The 21,405-nt window shown below is 44.5% G+C and overlaps 1 protein-coding gene across 1 annotated transcript in view; it reads left to right on the top strand.

Moving 5' to 3' along the window:
* The window catches only part of LOC126471373 (uncharacterized), a 160,219-nt gene extending 146,373 nt beyond the window's left edge, over window positions 1-13,846 (top strand). The window contains exons 3-4 of the mRNA XM_050099494.1: window positions 13,345-13,548; window positions 13,609-13,846. Of these exons, the coding sequence (XP_049955451.1) occupies window positions 13,345-13,548; window positions 13,609-13,846 (442 nt within the window). The remainder of the gene's footprint in view (window positions 1-13,344; window positions 13,549-13,608) is intronic.
* The last annotated feature ends 7,559 nt before the right edge of the window (window positions 13,847-21,405 follow it).

The following is a 21,405-nucleotide window of genomic DNA, read 5'->3' as shown; positions in this document are numbered from 1 at the left end:
CACTAGCTGTTTTCCATATCGCCAGTATTCTACCTATTCACAACGCCTTATTTAGTTATGCTGCCATATATATATGGCACTAGCAATGGACCTACTATACACACGACCTCAGGGTAAACGCCATCCAGACCAGGTGCATTTCCAGTTTTGAGCTTGGAAATTGCTATAGCAAACTTTCTCTTGAGCGAGAGGTATCACCATTATCAGATTGTAGTATTCGTTATCTAGTTCACTTCTAAACTATGCGTGTATTTCAATATATGTGTTAGTGTCAGTTAGACATTCAGCGAGAGCGCATCGCTAGTTCCTGCTACTACTAAGGCGAGTACACCGTTCGCTTGTTACATATTTTTACGAGCTTCAAACAGTAGGAGTGCAGTAATGGATCGAAACTGCGATTGTTGTGTACAGATGTGAGCTGAGCTGGCGACCCTTCGCTCACAGCTTCAGGCTGCGTTGGCTTCCGTCGCACAGATTGAGGTTGCGGCCAGGGGGCGTCGCTGTGGGGGATCGGACGCGCGGATGCGAGGGACGTCGAGCACGTCCCACGTGTCCTCCGATCAGTCCACTGCTGTGACCACCCCGGGTACTGCCTGCACTGAGGTTGACCCCTGACCCGTGGTCAAGTGGGAGATCATTCCAAAGTCTGGCAGGCAGCGAAAAACTTTCCGTAGGGCCGACCGTAGGGCCGACCGTAGGGCCTCCCCGGTTCGTTTGACGAACAGGTTTCGGGCGCTATCTGTGGCTGACGATGTCTCTGAGCCGGATGCAGTCGTCCACCCCGTTCCAGAGGAAGCTTCTCGGCCCACAAGGTCTGGGCATTCACAAATGGTGGGTTTGCTGGTAGTTGGGAGCTCCAACGTTAGGCACGAAATAGGGTCCCTTAGGAACGTGGCTCCCAAGGAGGGGAAGGAAGCCAGTGTGCACTCTGTGTGCATTCCGGGGGCAGTCATTCTCGATGTGGAAAGGGTGCTTCCGGATGCCATGAAGAGTACAAGGTGCACCCAACTGCAGGTGGTGGCTCATGTCGGTACCAATGACGTGTGTCGCCGTGGATCGGAGCAGATTCTGTCTGGTTTCGGGCGGCTAGCGGAAATGGTGAAGACTGCCAGTATTGCTTCCGAGATTAAGGCGGAGCTCACCATCTGCAGCATCGTCGATTGAACCGACTGTGGTCCTTTGGTGCAGAGCCGAGTGGACGGTCTGAATCAGAGGCTCAGGCGGTTGTGTGACCGTGTAGGCTGCAGATTCCTTGACTTGCGCCATCGGGTGGTCGGTTTCCGGTTTCCGCTTAATAGGTCAGGAGTCCACTACACACAGGAGGCGGCTACACGGATAGTGGGGGCTGTGTGGAAGTGACTGGGCAGTTTTTTGGGTTACAGGGTCTCAGGGAACCACAGAAGAGGTTCCATCAGAAAGTGGGAGGTAAAACACAGTAGGTCAGTTGTAGAAACGATTGTTATTGTAGCTGTAAATTGTCGTAGCTGTGTTGGGAAAGAACCAGAGATCCAAGCCCTAATAGAAAGCACTGAAGTTCAAATAGTTGTAGGTACAGAGAACTGGCTAAAGCTGGAAATAAGTTCAGCCGAAATTTTTTCAAACGATCTAACAGTGTTCAGAAAGGATAAATTAAATACAGTTGGTGGTGGAGTATTTATTACTGTCAGAGGTAGTTTGCCTTGTAGCGAAATTGAAGTGAAAGAGGAAGCCGCCTGATAGAATTTTGCAAAGAGCACAACTTAATCATAGCTAACATTTGGTTCAAGAATCATAAAACAAGGCTGTATACACGGAAGAAACCTGGAGATACTGACAGGTTTCAGATAGATTATATAATGGTAAGACAGAGATTAAGGAACCAGGTTTTAAATTGTAAGACTTTTCCAGGTGCAGATGTGGACTCTGACCACAATCTATTGGTTATGACCTGTAGATTAAAAATGAAGAAACTGGAAAAAGGTGGGAATTTAAGGAGATGGGACATGGATAAACTGAAAGAACCAGAGGTTGTACAGAGTTTCAGGGAGAGCATAAGGGAACAATTGACAGGAATTGGGGAAAGAAATACAGTAGAAGAAGAATGGGTAGCTTTGAGGGATGAAGCAGTGAAGGCAGCAGAGAATCAAGTATGTAAAAAGACGAGGGCTAGTAGAAATACTTGGGTAACAGAAGAAATATTGAATTTCATTGATGAAAGGAGAAAATATAAAAATGCAGTAAATGAAGCAGGCAAAAACGAATAGAAACGTCTCAAAAATGAGATCTACAGGAAGTGCAAAATGGCTAAGCAGGGATGGCTAGAGGACAAAGGTAAGGATGTAGAGGCTTATCTCACTAGGGGTAAGATAGATACTGCCTACAGGAAAATTAAAGAGACCTTTGGAGATAAGAGAACTACTTGCATGAACATCAAGAGCTCAGATGGAAACCCATTTCTAAGCAAAGAAGGGAAAGCAGAAAGGTGGAAGGAGTGTATAGAGGGTCTATACAAGGGCGATGTACTTGAGGACGATATTATGGAAATGGAAGAGGATGTAGATGAAGATGAAATGGGGGATACGATACTGCGTGAAGAGTTTGACAGAGCACTGAAAGACCTGAGTCGAAACAAGGCCCCCGGAGTAGACAACATTCCATTGGAACTACTGACGGCCTTGGGAAAGCCAGTCCTGACAAAACTCTACCATCTGGTGAGCAAGATGTATGAAACAGGCGAAATACCCTCAGACTTCAAGAAGAATATAATAATTCCAATCCCAAAGAAAGCAGGTGTTGACAGATGTGAAAATTACCGAACTATCAGTTTAATAAGTCACAGCTGCAAAATAATAACTCGAATTCTTTACAGACGAATGGAAAAACTAGTAGAAACCGACCTCGGGGAAGATCAGTTTGGATTCCGTAGAAATGTTGGAACACGTGAGGCAATACTGACCCTACGACTTATCTTAGAAGTTAGATTAAGGAAGGGCAAACCTACGTTTCTAGCATTTGTAGACTTAGAGAAAGCTTTTGACAATGTTGACTGGAATACTCTCTTTCAAATTTTGAAAATGGCTGGGGTAAAATACAGGGAGCGAAAGGCTATTTACAATTTGTGCTGAAACCAGATGGCAGTTATAAGAGTCGAGGGTCATGAAAGGGAAGCAGTGGTTGGGAAGGGAGTGAGACAGGGTTGTAGTCTCTCCCCGATGTTATTCAATCTGTATACTGAGCAAGCAGTGAAGGAAACAAAAGAAAAATTCGGAGTAGGTATTAAAATCCATGGAGAAGAAATAAAAACTTTAAGGTTCGCCGATGACATTGTAATTCTGTCAGAGACAGCAAAGGGCTTGGAAGAGCAGTTGAACGGAATGGATAGGGTCTTGAAAGGAGGATATAAGATGAACATCAACAAAAGCAAAACTTGGATAATGGAATGAAGTCGAATTAAGTCGGGTGACGCTGAGGGAATTAGATTAGGAAATTAGACACTTAAAGTAGTAAAGGAGTTTTGTTATTTGGGGAGCAAAATAACTGATGATGGTCGAAGTAGGGAGGATATAAAATGTAGACTGCCAATGGCAAGGAAAGCGTTTCTGAAGAAGAAAAATTTTTTAACATCGAGTATAGATTTAAGTGTCAGGAAGTCGTTTCTGAAAGTATTTGTATGGAGTGTAGCCATGTATGGAAGTGAATTATGGACGATAAATAGTTTGGACAAGAAGAGAATAGAAGCTTTCGAAATGTGGTACTACAGAAGAATGCTGAAGATTAGATGGGTAGATCACATAACTGATGAGGAAGTATTGAATAGGATTGGGGAGAAGTTTGTGGCACAACTTGACCAGATGAAGGGATCGGTTGGTAGGACATGTTCTGAGGCATCAAGGGATCACCAATTTAGTATTGGAGGTCAGCGTGGAGGGTAAAAATCGTAGAGGGAGACCAAGAGATGAATACACTAAGCAGATTCAGAAGGATGTAGGTTGCAGTAGGTACTGGGAGATGAAGAAGCTTGCACAGGATAGAGTAGCATGGTGAGCTGCATCAAACCAGTCTCAGGATTGAAGACCACAACAACAACAACAACAACAGTTCATGTGAAATAGTACGGGTAGAGGTTATACCTGACAATCGGACTAAACTATTAATTGGATCGTTTTACCGACCCCCCGACTCAGAAGACATAGTTGCTGAACAGTTCAAAGAAAACTTGAATCTCATTTCAAATAAGTACCTCTCTCATACAATTATAGTCGGTGGTGACTTCAATCTACCCTCGATATGCTGGAAAAATTATACATTTTAAGCCGGCGGCAGGCATAAAACATCATCCGAAATTGTACTGAATGCTTTCTCAGAACATTATTTTGAACATTTAGTTCATGAGCCCATTCGAAGCGTAAATGGTTGCGAAAACATACTTGACCTTCTAACAATAAATAATCCTGGACAAATAGTGAGTGTTGTGACAAATACAGGGATTAGCGACCACAAGGCAGTTGCAGCTAGGTTGAATACCGTAACACCTACAACCATCAAAAAGAAACGCGAAGTATATCTATTTAAAAAAAGGCTGATAAAATGCTCTTAACGCCTTTTTAAGAGACAATATTCATTCCTTCCGAACTGATCATGTAAGTGTAGAAAAGTTGTGGAGTGTTTTCAGAGAGATAGTATCAACAGCAATTGAGAGATATATACCACATAAATTAATAAGTGATGGTACTGATCCCCCATGGTACACGAAACTGGTCAGATCGTTGTTGCAGAAGCGACGAAAAAAGAATGCCAAATTTAAAAGAACGCAAAATCCCCAAGATTGGCAAAGTTTACAGAAGTTCGAAATATGGCGCGTACTTCAATGCGAGATGCTTTTAATAATTTCCACAACGAAATTCTGTCTCGGAATCTGGCAGAAAACCCAAAGAGATACTGGTCATACATAAAGCGCACCAGTGGCAAGACACAATCAATATCTTCACTGCGCGATAACAACGGTGAAGTCACTGATGACAGTCCCACTAAAACAGGGTTATTAAACACGATTTTCCGAAACTCCTTCACCAAAGAACACGAAGTAAATATTCCTGAATTCCAATCAAGAACAACTGCAAAGATGAGAAACATAGAAGTAGATATCCTTGGTGTAAAAAAGCAGCTTAAATCACTTAATAAAGGCGAGGCCCCCGGTCCAGATGGTATACCAGTCAGGTTCCTCTCAGAGTATGCTGATAAAATAGCTCCATATTTAGCAATTATATACAACCACTCACTCACAGAAAAATACGCACCTAAAGACTGGAAATTTGCTCAAGTCACACCAATACCCAAAAAGGGAAGTAGGAGTAATCCGCTGAATTACAGGCATATATCACTAACGTCTATATGCAGTAGGGTTTTAGAACATATACTGTTTTCGAACATTATGAAGTACCTCGAAGAAAACGATTTATTGACATATAGTCACCACGGATTCAGAAAATATCGTTCTTGTGAAACACAACTAGCTCTTTATACTTATGAAGTAATAAGTGCTATCGACAGGGGATGTCAAACTGATTCCATATTTTTAGATTTCCAGAAGGATTTCGACACCGTTCCTCACAAGCGTTTTCTAATCAAACTGCGTGCCTACCGAGTATCGCCTCAGTTGTGCGACTGGATTCGTGATTTCCTGTAAGAAAGGTCACAGCTCGTAGTAATAGACGGAAAGTCATCGAGTAAAACAGAAGTAATATCCGGCGTCCCCCAAGGAAGTGTTATAGGCCCTCTATTGTTCCTGATCTATATTAACGACATAGGAGACAATCTGAGTAGCCGTCTTAGATTGTTTACAGATGATGGTGTCATTTACCGTCTTGTAAAGTCATCAGATGATCAAAACGATTTTGAAAAATGATTTAGATAAGATATCTATATGGTGCGAAAAGTGGCAACTGACCCTGAATAAAGAAAATTGTGAAGTTATTCACATGAGTACTAAAAGAAATCAGCTAAATTTCGATTACGCGATAAGTCACACAAATCTGAGGGCTGTAAATTCAACTAAATACTTAGGGATTACAAACAAATAACCTAAATTGGAACGATCACATAGATAATATTGTGGGTAGAGCAAACCAAAGACTGCGATTCATTGGCAGAACACTTAGAAGGTGCAACAGGTCTACCAAAGAGACTGCTTACACTACGCTTGTCCGCCCTATTCTGGAGTACTGCTCTGCGGTGAGGGATCCGCATCAGGTGGGACTGACGGATGACATCGAAAAAGTACAAAGAAGGGCAGCTCGTTTCGTATTATCGCGAAATAGGGGAGATAGTGTCACAGACATGATACGTCAATTGGAGTGGCAATCATTAAAACAAAGGCGTTTTTCGTTGCGACGGGATCTTCTCATGAAATTTCGATCACCAGTTTTCTCCTCCGATTGCGAAAACAATATGTTGGCACCCACCTACATAGGGATAAATGACCACCACGATAAAATAAGAAAAATCAGGGCTCGCACGGATAAATTTAAGTGCTCGTTTTTCCCGCGTGCCGTTCGGGAGTGGAACGGTAGAGAGACAGCATGAAAGTGGGTCATTGAACCCTCTGCCAGGCACTTTATTGTGAATATCAGAGTAATCACGTAGATGTAGATGTAGTGTTATATCCAGGAATTAGAACGGTTAGTAGTTGTCCTGCTGACTCCCTCTATCGAGCTGTCATCCAACCATCCTCTTTACGAATTGTGGACATGACAGTAGGTTCCTTAATCTCTTCAGTCAGTAGGTTATACAATTCTCTCCATATGTCAAATTGCTGTTGCATTCATAGAAACTTCTTCCAGTGTATTCTTTTAGCTTCCTGAAGCAATGTTCTTAAAGCATCTTAACTGCCCTGTATTCATGGAGCCTCAGAGTGCGCTCTGATTGCCCTAAAGCACGTTGATAAGCTCTTCTTGATCTAACACTTCGCCTCAGAGTGCAAAGTTCTGAGCTCCAACGGATTATAGCTTGACTTTTTATCATTTTATTGGGCATGAAAATGTCCTGTGCTCTTTGCAAGATTTCGGTTATTAGCTGCGCACCCAGGTCCACATATACTGGAATAATTACATTTTAAATGCTACAATATAGGCAACTACGCCATCCCAATCTGTTTCCCTGATGTTGAACCCAATCAAGTTTCCCCCTGCTTGTGTCTCTCTATTACTACTACTTTCCCCTTCAATGACAATTGCATTATGTTCACTGGTTGTTAGGTACCGAAGCACCTGCAAACTGTTAATCTTAACTGCTGACATGTGGTTTGCTAATTGCAACCCAACATGCTCTACAGAGTGTCGATATGTTCTCCTGGCCTTCTCGATCACCAAATCTGTTTCAAATCGAGCACATATGAGACTTAATCAGACAACTTCAGCCCCATCCACAATCAGCATTAACTGTCCCTCCACTGACCGGCCAAGTGCAACGGGCACGGAACTCCATCTCACAAGCTGACATCTGGTACCTGTAAAACACAATGCATGCACATATGTATGCTTGCATTCAACATTCTGGCGGTTTCAGGTGCAGGTCGTGTGTGTGTAGCACTCAGGCAGGTTGCTTGCAGCCCGTAAGCTGGACTCCTTCTAACCAACACACTGGCATCGCTGGGACCGGGGCAAAACCATCTTTCATCGCAAAACACAACGTACCTCCACCCTGCCCTGCAATGAACTCTCGCTTGACACCACTGCAATCGCAAATGGCGGTGATTTGTTGTCATTGGAATGAACGCTTCAGGACGTCTGGCTCGGTGCTGTCCTTGAATTAACCGATGTGTGGCAGTTCATTGTGTTACTGTGGTACTAAATACTGCTGCTGCAGATGCAGTAAGACGCACCAGAGCCATACCCCGAATGCTGTTCCCTCTCGGTAGCGCGACGTGCTCATCCGGAGCCCAGTCTTCTTGCGACCGTACTAGTGACCACCGCTGGCAGCAATCATGTACAGTGGCTACATTCATTCCACGTTTCTCTGCAGTAGCAGCTTTTCGTAACCCTACTACACGACCTCCTTTTTAACTCAGTTCGGCGTTGATAATGGCGTCTTTGTCGCCTTAAAAGCATTCTTGACTAAGCGTTGCTGACTAACATCAACTCACCATGTCCCGTCTCAAAGATAACTAACGCTTACGGCCGTTACAACGTGTCTTTAAAGCTGACCAACCGAGGAAGGAACTGACGGAGCGCTGCAACGTTTTTCAACCTGTGTGTTGGATGAGTTCAGCGAGGTCTTACCGTCTGAAAAGGCACAACAGCAAGTAGATGCTCGACGGCTGCCACTCCAGCTACGTGGTGCAATAACAAGAAAACAATGGGAATGGCAGCTCACTACAAGTCCTGCAATGAAGTGTCTGCTTAACCGAAAGCGCCGAAAAGTACACAAGGAGACAACAGATTTTCTAGCCTAAACTCAACGATGGTTCTACCTGAAGGAAACACAACACTTCCTCCACAAAACAACACGGATTCCTCGAATCACACACAGACGAAGAACACTTGGAACCATTTACTGCTGAAGAGGGCCCGTGCGAGCTTCACTGCCTCGCAACAAGGAAGGCTGGAGGGACGACCCTTATCTACAACGACATGCTTCTAGAATTTCCTCCGCCAGCTTTTGACCATTTAGCGTTCCTTCTCAACGCAGTAATATGGACAGACAACTTTCCTACAATGTGGAACCATGGGAGATCATTCGCGAAGAACAGTGATGTTCATACGTACAACACTAGAGGGAAAAATGACCTTTCCTATCCGTTATTGAAGCTGTCAGTTGCTCAAAAAGGAGTACATTATTCAGCAATTGACCATTTGCCCAACAACATAAAGTGTCTGGCAGGTAGTAGATCAAGTTTTGAAGCTAGCTTAAAATCATTTCTTTTGGACAACTCCGTTTATTCCATGGACGAGTTTCTGTTTCAGAACAGGCAAAAAGATTAAATTTAAAAAAAATTGTACCTCTAAATGTAGTTTCATGTGTAGGACTAAAAATTTCAGTAATATTAATATTAGCACTATTCATGTGTGTGTATATGTATATTGTAATCTGACTTGTTCCACATCATATCGATAAAATAATCGTAAAAATTATCTACAGAACATGACATAACTAAACTAAAAACTAACTACTATAGTCATTCCCAAGCCTGGGAAAGGCGTCCACTTCCCACAATTTATCGACCGATAAGCATACTCTCTGGAGTATCCAAGATGTTCGATCGTCTCTTCCTGCGACGCCTACTAGACCATGGGGAAGCCGAAAATCGTTTATCAGATGTCCAGTTCGGATTCCGGAAAGAGTATTCACAATCCAGCAAGTACAGCACTTTGTGGAGGATGCAAAAGAGGTCTTCGACCACCAAGACTTCACTGGAGCCTTAGTGCTCCACGTTATCAAACCTTTCGACTACGTGACATGAAGGACTATTGTACACTCCTGGAAATTGAAATAAGAACACCGTGAATTCATTGTCCCAGGAAGGGGAAACTTTATTGACACATTCCTGGGGTCAGATACATCACATGATCACACTGACAGAACCACAGGCACATAGACACAGGCAACAGAGCATGCACAATGTCGGCACTAGTACAGTGTATATCCACCTTTCGCAGCAATGCAGGCTGCTATTCTCCCATGGAGACGATCGTAGAGATGCTGGATGTAGTCCTGTGGAACGGCTTGCCATGCCATTTCCACCTGGCGCCTCAGTTGGACCAGCGTTCGTGCTGGACGTGCAGACCGCGTGAGACGACGCTTCATCCGGTTCCAAACATGCTCAATGGGGGACAGATCCGGAGATCTTGCTGGCCAGGGTAGTTGACTTACACCTTCTAGAGCACGTTGGGTGGCACGGGATACATACGGACGTGCATTGTCCTGTTGGAACAGCAAGTTCCCTTGCCGGTCTAGGAATGGTAGAACGATGGGTTCGATGACGGTTTGGATGTACCGTGCACTATTCAGTGTCCCCTCGACGATCAGCAGTGGTGTACGGCCAGTGTAGGAGATCGCTCCCACACCATGATGCCGGGTGTTGGCCCTGTGTGCCTCGGTCGTATGCAGTCCTGATTGTGGCGCTCACCTGCACGGCACCAAACACGCATACGACCATCATTGGCACCAAGGCAGAAGCGACTCTCATCGCTGAAGACGACACGTCTCCATTCGTCCCTCCATTCACGCCTGTCGCGACACCACTGGAGGCGGGCTGCACGATGTTGGGGCGTGAGCGGAAGACGGCCTAACGGTGTGCGGGACCGTAGCCCAGCTTCATGGAGACGGTTGCGAATGGTCGTCGCCGAAACCCCAGGAGCAACAGTGTCCCTAATTTGCTGGGAAGTGGCGGTGCGGTCCCCTACGGCACTGCGTAGGATCCTACGGTCTTGGCGTGCATCCGTGCTTCGCTGCGGTCCGGTCCCAGGTCGACGGGCACGTGCACCTTCCGCCGACCACTGGCGACAACATCGATGTACTGTGGAAACCTCACGCCCCACGTGTTGAGCAATTCGGCGGTACGTCCACCCGGCCTCCCGCATGCCCACTATATGCCCTCGCTCAAAGTCCGTCAACTGCACATACGGTTCACGTCCACTCTGTCGCGGCATGCTACCAGTGTTAAAGACTGCGATGGAGCTCCGTATGCCACGGCAAACTGGCTGACACTGACGGCGGCGGTGCACAAATGCTGCGCAGCTAGCGCCATTCGACGGCCAACACCGCGGTTCCTGGTGTGTCCGCTGTGCCGTGCGTATGATCATTGCTTGTACACAACTCTCGCAGTGTCCGGAGCAAGTATGGTGGGTCTGACACACCGGTGTCAATGTGTTCTTTTTTCCATTTCCAGGAGTGTATAAATTGCTAATACATGGAGTCCCAACTGCACATGTGAGACTACAGTGTAACTACTTGGATCGACATACTTTCCATGGACATGCTGGCAAGAAGGGTCATTACACCATCACCATCAGTGTACTGCAAGGGTCGGGGCCTCGTCCAGATCCCATATACATTTTACATAGCAGACATCCCCACAACACAATTGGGTGAAGCTGGCATTATATGCTGACAACATGGTCTTGGACATCAAGAGGCTTAATGCACAGACGCTGCAGCGAAGACTTCAGATGGCGACAGTTTAACTCGGCGACCAGGCAAAAAATGACGGCTAGCATTCAAACCAAGCGAGACGCAGGCAATCATCATTATGGATAGGGTGGTACCAGCATCCCTGCAGCCTGTCATCGTCAAGGGAATAGTCATAAACTGGGCATCATCTGCCCGATACCTTGACGTCACGCTGGACAGACATCTAACGTGGCGCCAAGATACAGGAAGAAGCACATGGCAGGGCACTTGGACGACTGAGAGACCTATATCCAGTTATCAGCCCATATTCTATGCTGCCCACCCACGTCTATCTTGCTGTCTACAAGTGCCTCATACGACCTTTGCTCGAATATGCGAAAGCTACTTGGGGCAATGTGGCCGACACTCACATCCGACGTCTACTACTGGCTCTACACCTCTCTCGGAACTATCCACTGAGAGAACTGCACGTTCTGGACGATGTACCGCAACTGAAAGAACGATATCGAGAACCTTCGAGGAAGTTCCACCAGCAAACTACTGGCTTGGCAGATATACACATAAGAAACATGGGCAACAAAGGAGAGTACTAGCTCGCTCTACGATGGCCACACCACCTTCGGAACTCATAAAATTCAGTTTATCTAAACATAGGAAATATATCAGAAGTAATGAGAAAAAGAAAGCTGGTGCTTTTTATACATTTATACTGAATGCGAGACAGTAGATTAATCAAAAAAATCTTCAAATATTTGTGGCATAAGAAGTCAACAATTTGGTTTCATGAAGTAAAAAATGATTTAGAAAAAAAAATAATATGAAAGTAGAAGAAACAACTGAGAGAGAAGTGTATAGGGGAAAAAGTATTGACTGTAGAAGTACTCCATGGTAGAACAGTGAAAGAAACAGGTACGAAGAGGACAGGAAGAAAAAACGTAGTGAACAGTAAAAAAAACTGGTACGAAGAGGACAGCAAGAAAAAACGTAGTGAACAGATGAAAGAAAACTAGAAGAACATAATAGATCAGCGAATAAAGAATTGAAATTGGCACGCAGTCCTTATCGACGCATCCGAGCAGAAAAAGAATTAATAATAACGCTACTTAGGTAGCTGTAATTGGTTTCACCAAATATGCTATAACTAATGTCAGTCATTCAGAAGGAAGAGACATAACCCACGCGAGAAGACGAAGGTAAAACACAAAATGTCAAAAATTCATCTCGAACTAGAAGTTGAGAGTTTCCAGAGCTAAACCTCGCATACGTCAAATCATTCTAGCGACGGTACGAACCACAGATGCGGAAATGCACTCGTATAAGCGAATCTGACAAAGGGTAGATCACTATGACTCGATGCCTGGGAGGCAAAAATGGCACAGTCAGTTTAAAAAGTGAGGTGGTCACCGTATCTAGTTTATTTATGAAGTTGCGAGAACCCATTTCTGTTTATTTCGTGAGCGCCTGGTCACTACCCGTCTAAGTGAAAACAGAGTAGCCGGCCGCTGTGGCCGGGCGGTTCTAGGCGCTTAAGTCCTGAACCGCGCTGCTGCTACGGTGGCAGGTTCGAATCCTGCTTCGGGCATGAATGTGTGTGATGTTCTTAGGTTAGTTAGGTTTAAGTAGTTCTAAGTCTAGGGGACTGATGACCTCAGATGTTTCAAATGGCTCTGAGCACTATGAGACTAAACTTCTGAGGTCATCAGTCCCTAGAACTTAGAACTACTTAAACCCAACTAACCTAAGGACATCACACACACCCATGCCTGAGGCAGGATTCGAACCTGCGACCGTAGCGGTCCCGCGGTTCCAGACTGTGGCGCCTAGAACCGCTCGGCCACCCCAGCCGGCGACCTCAGATGTTAAGTCCCATGGTGCTTAGAGCCATTTGAAAACAGAGTACAAGTGTCTTTAACGGGTCAAAAGTAATTTGAAGTGGAAAATTTAGGCACCTCGGCCCTGTGCACGAATTATGTAATGTATGACTTCTCCAGTATCCTCTATCCACGGACTGGTACTGTTTTTCAGGGCCGGCCGGTGTGGCCGAGCAGTTCTAGGCACTTCAGTCTGGAACCGCGCGACCGCTACAGTCGCAGGTTCGAATCCTGCCTCGGGCACGGATGTGTGTGATGTCCTTAGGTTTGTTAGGTTTAAGTAGTTCTAAGTTCTAGGGGACTGATGACCTCAGATGTTAAGTCCCATTGTGCTCAGAGCCATTTGAACCATTTTTTTGTTTTTCAGGCCGCGCAGCGGAAAGGGCACCCTGAGCCTGGATGGCCCGCCGCTGGACGGCAGGGTCTCGAAGGGCTGCGAGGCCGTTCTGTACCCGCACAGCGCCGACAGCCGCATGGCGCTCTGGGCCATGCTGACCCCGCGCGGTACGGCGCACCACCTCGCCGACGGCGGGGGCGGTGCGGGCGGCGGGGGCGGCGGCTGTGCCCGGAGGCCCGCGTCGCCGCCCCCCGCCTGCAAGGCGCCGCCGCCGCCGCCACCCGCCTCCGGGAGCACGCCCACCAACTTCGACAACTCGGCGTTCGTCGACTCGGATGCGGACGGCACGTCGGCCGACGCGTTCCCGCTGGGCGAGCTGCCGGAGGGCAGCCCGCGCGTGTCGCCGCCCACGTGCATCGAGCACCCCAACCTGCCGCCGCTCAACCTGCACCCGCACGGCCGGCCGCGGCGCGCGCCGCTGTCCCGCCAGGGCTCCGACGCGGCGTCGCCCGCCTCGCCGGTCGTCCTCTAACGCCACAGTGCTCTTTACGTTAAACACCAAAAATCTATCGCCACGAAAACCTGCGACAACGAATGACAATCTTCCTAAATGGCTCGCTACAAGTGCCTCCGAACGTATCGCTGTAAAAGCTTACGGTTAGCAAAGACTGACGACACTCTTTGAACCTATCGCGCTTACGATTCCTGCGTCGAAACGGACGTGTACTCACGTCTGAGAAACTTAACAGACAGTTAAACGACGCAGTGCACTTATCAGTGCTCTGAATCCTACTTTCTCACTATCGATCTCCTGTGCTTCAGAGACGTGGATATCTGCCTACCACGGATGTTCGTCGTCTTCGACTATTACGACTCTCTTCTAGCTGAGAGATATTTGTCATTTTGACAGTGTCATTAATGTTGCATAAAGCAGCTGACTGCATGTCGTGCAAAAGAGTTAATCACACTTATATATTTCCTCCATTGACACGTGCAGTAATTGCTGGTTGCACGTCTCAGAAACTTAAGAGACCATAAAATGAGGCAACGTGCTTTCAGTGCACAGGATCCTATTTACTTTGCGTCGGTTGTGCTTATTCACGCACTATCAAAGGGACGGATATACCTCGCACGTTCTTTGTATTCGTCTGCTGCAAATGAGAGATCACTGCCATTTTGAAAGTGTCCCTATGTTTCCACAAAGTAGTTGCTTACACGTTATACAAAACTGATTAACCTCCGTTCTGAATCTTACTTCGGTCTTGAAGAACGATTAAATCTGATTCTGAGGTATGAAGAAAGTGTTTCAAACCCAAGATGTGTGTGAATTCCTGAGGGACCAAACTGCTGAGGCCGTCGGTCCCTAGACTTACACACTACGTGACTAATTTATGCTAAGAACAACACACACACCCGTGCCCGAGGGAGTAATCGAACCTCCGGCGGGAAGGGCCGCGCAATCCGTGACATGGCGCCTGTAACCGCGCGGCCAGTCGCTATTTTCTTCGAGAAGATTCGACAGTAAACCTGCAGAACGTCAATAACAAGTGAACATGTTCCTAATTCTATTTCCACTCGAGGACTCCTTGAACGTAAAAATAAAAGGGCAAGATGAAGTTAAAGCTTTCTTAAAATCAATAAGGCGTCTTTGAACTGAATTTCTACTGCAAGAATTTCCCTGAGATCTCCAGGAAACTTCGAGCGACCTGTGATAAAGTGATAGAATTAGTACGATAAAAGAGATTACTGCAATGCTTCATCTACTTGCATTCTGGATTTGGAAAGTAAGGAGCTGTGCATTCGGCAAAAATATGTGAAACGAGAACAATTCTAAAGTAATTTAGAGGATGGATCTTTCATGGAAAGTGTTTGCGTCTTAGGTTTGTGACAGCTCTCAAGCAATGGAAGGAACTGATAATTCTTGCATTGCATCTGTCGTTGTAGTGCTAGGTAGTGCCTCATATTCTTAATCTGTAGAAGTTTCAGTTAGAAAGTTTTTTTTCTGTTTATAGAATGATGTGAAAAGCTGACGAGCTGAAATGAAACAATCGATATCGAATGAAATTACGGGTATTTTGTATAGGAATATATAATTTAGCTTAGTTGGATCAAGCAATCTATAGCAATTAGTTCTTCCATTTCAGATGCAATAGCCCATATATCGTCACAGTCGTTGGAATAGTGATAAGCTGGAACGAGAGCTGGCTATAGACTCCCTAGTGGTACGTCTAGAATGAATTTCTTTTATTTCCGCCAATGATCACAAAACTTTCGGTCCTTAGATTACCGGTTTCAGTCAGCAATGACCATCTTCAGATCTGCAGAAATTCATGGGAAACGGAATACAGCTAGTGAACAGATTACCTCTTAGAACAGTAAAATATGCCGAAACGAAAAATTCTATTATTCTTGGGCTAGTGATAAAACAGGTATGCCTCGTCATATTTTAAGTTCATGTTTTCATATCCATGAAAGTAATAACTTTTCGTTATGGCATATGGACGTAATCGGTTTACTAGTTGTATTCCATTTCCCACGATCTACAACAGATCTGAAAATGGTCATTTCTGACTGAAACCGGTAATCTAGGGACCAAAAGTTTTGTGATCATTGCCGGCCGCGGTGGTCGTGCGGTTCTAGGCGCTCCAGTCCGGAGCCGCGCTGCTGCTACGGTCGCAGGTTCGAATCCTGCCTCGGGCATGGATGTGTGTGATGTCCTTAGGTTAGTTAGGTTTAATTAGTTCTAAGTTATAGGGGGCTGATGACCACAGAAGTTGAGTCCCATAGAGCTCAGAGCCATTTGAACCATTTTTTTTTTTTGTGATCATTGGTGGAAACAAAAGAAATTCATTCTACACTTCCTGGATCACTATTTTAATCCGCGACCATGTCGGAACTTACGAAACTGACATGTCTGTTGTCGCTACAGTACCATACTTCATATACTAACAAGGGGCCGTTTCGATTCGTGGTGACAGGGTGTGTAGGGCGCGACTAGGACTTCAAAACGTTTAAACAAGATACAAATCTCAACTCTTTTCGACAAAATCGTGTTTGAAAATTGTAGGCGAGCTTATATACGAGTAATTTGTAGGTCCTCCTCCGATGCTGACTAATCAGCGTAGACGCCTACCATACTCGGGACCTGGGTTCAAATGTGTGTGAAATCTTATGGGACTTAACGGCTAAGGTCATCAGTCCCTAAGCTTACACACTACTTAACCTAAATTATCCTAAGGACAAACACACACACCCATGCCCGAGGGAGGACTCGAACCTCCGCCAGGAATAGACCTGGGTTCAATTCCCGCTACTGTCAAGGACTTTTCCTAGGTGGGAGGATTGGTACGAGGTGCACTCACCTCGTGATACCAATTGAGAAACAGCTTAACCGACTAGTAGCGGCTCCCCGGTCTGGAAAGTCTTCGAAGTGGCCGTAAAAGCGGTGTGCAGACCACATGCTCGTTCATACCGCAGTGGCAAGGCGGAGGATGACACGGCGGCCGGTAGACAGCTCTTGGGCCTTCCCGGGTTGTATGTACTTTGTATGGTCACTTGTATTCAATGAGTCTGTAGCGAGCGAATAAGTGCGTAGTTTCACAAGGTCGTGGTCTCTGGATCGAATATCGTTGCTGGTACTTTGTTTTTTCATTCCCCCGTAATTCTAGCAAAAGACTTATTATTACTGCACAGCTTATCAGTATTTAATGATTCATTTATATTTTCGTAATATTTATCTTAAAAAAAAAGAAAAGTTCCCTAAGAAGATTGAAAATAAAAAATAAGGATACACGAAAACTCTTAGTCAAATAACCATAATCATTTTATTTATATTATTGTGTTCACACTTGCATCAATTATGTGCAGCCTATGGAGCTCTGCACGAATTAGGATGATACTGATAGTAGAAACATGGAAAACAGTCATTATTGCGACGTACTACGTATGTAATGAATGCCGAATTTTTACGAGTGAGTGCCTTTTTCAAGGTGTGTATTGCAAAATAAACGTGGTTTACATTCCTAAATGGCTCTCGGTCATGGTGTACAACTGACTGAATTTTTATGCAATGTTCTCTAGAAACACCCTATTCTCTTCGATGTTGTACGCGCAATTTTTTAGTCGTTTTATAAGGTTCTTCAGCTACCTCTAAACCTGAACGTCGCAAGGCTGCACCAGCGGACTACATTTTGAAGGAATTACTTTATTACCTCACGTCGGCAGACCCCTTCCATTCTGAAAAGTTTCGTCGTACAAAACCGGCTTCATTTGTCCATCCCATGAATCGAGGAGCAAAAGAAATAGCTCTTCTCTCACGTGTGGATACCGGGAAAAGATTATGAAAATTATAAATGACTGATTAGAAACTGATAATTTGTAGAGTCGTAATAAATCTCTTGTTAGAATTAAGGCAGAATGTAAAAGTACCGGCAGTGAACTTCGATCAACAATCCTCGCTCATATGAAACTAAGAGCTTACTCACTCGGCTACTTACTGCTTATAAATTCTACCGACCACACAAAGTATATGAGCAAGTCTAAAATTTTCAAACTCGAGTTGAGAGCTGCGACTTGCTGCTTACATTTGTAGAAATCCTAGTCGTGCCCTACACACAGGCTCAATAAGAATCAGATCGGTGAGGGGAGTTCGTACTCTCCGCTTGTGACCCAGAAAAACCAACAACCTGCCACGAACCTCTATCTGACTCCCAAAGGTCCCTGCCAAAATTCCTGGCTAGCTCACAAATCCTGGCGCCACATATATTACATTGTATCTTTATTTTCTAAGTTTACAAGGTTGCCCAGCAAACATTTTAAACTAAAATCTTCTCGAAATAATTCAATGTAACGCTTTACTGTGTAGATTTGGGTGAGTATATTCTGACGAGCTGTTCAAGGCCAAAATTCTTTCAGCATATAATTGAAAAACACAACGTCAACCCCTGTCATTCTTTGAGATAGCTAATTCACTTTCACTACCAAAAAAATTTTAAGTTGACCGATTTTTAAAATCGGTGAAGTGGGTCACATGTGTCCGATGAACCTGACTAGATCCATATTTTCACGTGAACCTAAGATTTTCAGAGTTAAATATTTAATTTTTAGAATGGTTTTATCAAGATGGCAGTTATGGAAAAAAGTAGAGCAAATCAGTACCAAGACATGTACATTCTCCTGACAATGAAAAACATGAAATTTCACACACAAGTTTTCAACATAACATTTGGAGGTGGCTGTAATATACCACACACGAAAGTTTTATACAGTCTATGAAGTTTTCTGGGTCATATATGTCCCACTACATCCAAATTATGTAGAAACCAGCAGAATACTGAGATGTGTACTGATGTTTCAAACCAATATATATGATATACACGAAAACACAGTTCGTTATTTCAGACATTTTTGGAATGGAGAAAACGATGATTTGATCTGATTTTCGTGAAAGAGGCACACTATAAACACACACCACCCCATTTGATCGGTAACAGCCTTCTATATATACACCCAATGGTCCGAAGTATTTTTCTCCAAATTTCGAAAGTATCTTGCTATGTGCTTGCCATAGACAAATGGGAGATGTAGGCATCGAAACCCTCAAAACTGCATATTAATGTTGTGGGACATATGTATCAAATCAACCACGAAAGGCTTAGCGCAGACAAATTTCCATCATAGTTTCGACTATGTGAGTTAACAAAGGCTGTACTTCCCTACGTATGCCCACCATTTTCTGCTGTGGTGTTTTTTTCTTTAATGTTCCCAGCTTCATGAAAAGATGGCATCCTCTTTTACGATTACTTCTCCTCCAGTTCCTCGGGTATATTAATTTTTTTCTTTACTTATGCCAGTATTTTCATATTCTAAATGTCACAGCAATGAGTGAAATTTAGTTTCGATAGTGTGTTGTCAATAAATATGGTGCTATTGCGCTTCTTTCACATCTACACTATTCTCAGCTCATACAGCGCCGCATGTCATATTCACTTGTAAAGTGATAGGAGGCATGGGATTTACACTGGGTAGGTTCTAATGGGCCAACGGCCTTGCCACAGTGCTAACAACAGTTCCCATTAGATCAGTGAAGTTACGCACTGTCGGGCTTGTGACCGTCCAGCTCCGCCGAGCACTATTGGCAAGTGAAGTGCACTCAGCCCTTGTGAGGCCAACTGAAGTTGCTGCTCCGGTCACGAAAGCTGGTAACGGCCGTGAGAGCTACGTGCTAACCACACTCCTCTCCATCTCTGCATCCAGCGACGCCTATCGGCTGATGTTGACACTGCGGTCGGTCGGTATCGTTGGGCCTTCCGAGGCATGTTCGGACGGAGTTCAGTTTAGCTTTAGGTTTTAATGGAGGTACTTTTCCCTTCTATGCCTGTCGCCAATTTAAGTAGCCTGTCACCACCAAAGTGTACATGGTGACCAACAGTTATGGTCCTTGACTCCTTAAGCCAAAGATATTAGTGAATCGAAGGTATAGAAAGTTGCCATCATATTTCCCTGCCCGCCCCCGGTAGCTGAGTGGTCAGCGCGAGAGAATGTCAATGCTAACGGCCTGGATTCCATTCCCGGCTGGGGTCGGAGATTTTCTCCGCTCAGGGACTGGGTTTTATGTTGTCCTACTCATCATCATTTCATTCCCATCGACGCTCAAGTCGCCGAAGTGGCGTCAAATGGAAAGACTTGCACTTGGCGAACGGTCTACCCCAAAGGAGGCCCTAGTCACACGGCATTTACATTTATCAAATTTCACTCACTGTTCTACCTATTTCATCCTTTACATGTTGTTTTAAACAGTATATTCTCAGTGATGATCCGTCTGTAACTCGCACTCCGTTTTTTGTCTGCAATTTTGCAATTATGTGGACACAAACTTGGTTATCTTCTAGGAGAATCACACTGTCAAACAAATAAATCTTCTCTATGTGGCTTTCTATAAGCTAACCATAAACGAAAAATCATTTTACAACTTTAAAAAAGAGTTTATTGTACACCAGTTTTTATGAAGCCGGAGCAGGGAAAATATGACCTATAAGAGAAATTGATTGCTTTAGCACAAAAATGTTAACAGATCGTAACAAAACTGATCAAGTTCTTAAAATTTGTTTATACTGTGAGGCAGAAGCTTTAAAAGAAAAAAATGCTAACCTGCGGTGATTTCGGTATTCACATTGACTTAAAAGCGAGTATGACATAGCTGTTTTATTTCTGACTGAATTCCTATTGCAGTGAGCGATCATTATTCCTGCAGTAACTAAGAAACGAAGGATGGCTACTTCACTGGTGTGGATATTCTTGCGATTTTTTAGCCACATGTTTCGCATTCTAATTCACTATACGTCATGGGAATTTATTGTGTAGCTTGCTGTAGGAAAACGTTGTCAAGGTGGGGGGGGGGGGGGGGGGGAAGGTGACGAGTTGCAAGGTTTCGAGGATTTACTCTTCCTTCAGCTTAATTCTGTTAGCTGTTCGTAACATAGTCTTACTCTTCGGATTCTGCAGCAGTATGTTGGGTGACATTACAAATTTCTCTGCAATATCTCATGACGTGACACTGCTTAATTTTATTCCCTCGTCAGATTTGGGCACTCGACGTATCCTGTATTATTGTGACTCCAAAAGTAATTCGTGGTTATAAAAGCTAAAGCTCCGTCTTCTGGCCCTCTCAGCTCTTTCCTGTCAGTTACGTGACGTTTTTAGATTATTTTCTGTCTATTGTAGGTCACAGTTTATAGCGCATACATTTTGAAAGCCAGTAGTAATTCTTTTGGAACCAAGTACATGTTCATTCACTATTTCTCTCTATACAGAAACAAGAGCAAAGCAGCATTTTAAACTGATTGCAACTGAATCCCGTGATCAGTCATTAACAAATCATACTTTCTTAATTTGTAGTTGTTAGTTGTGACACCGCAAATGCCCCAAGCTCAATTTGTCTCTTCCGTAGTGTGTGCTCCCATCACAAAATACACCGATGTTTTAAGTGCACGTTTTGCAGGACTACCATGTCAGTAACTAACTGTTAGGACTGTTTCACTCAGCGATAAGCGACGGTATCATTTACGTCCGCTGTTAATCCGTGTTAGAGAA

This window comes from Schistocerca serialis, chromosome 3 (genome assembly GCF_023864345.2).
Source record: "Schistocerca serialis cubense isolate TAMUIC-IGC-003099 chromosome 3, iqSchSeri2.2, whole genome shotgun sequence".
Taxonomy (NCBI): Eukaryota; Metazoa; Arthropoda; class Insecta; order Orthoptera; family Acrididae; genus Schistocerca; species Schistocerca serialis.
This window is presented reverse-complemented; position numbering and strand designations above follow the sequence as displayed.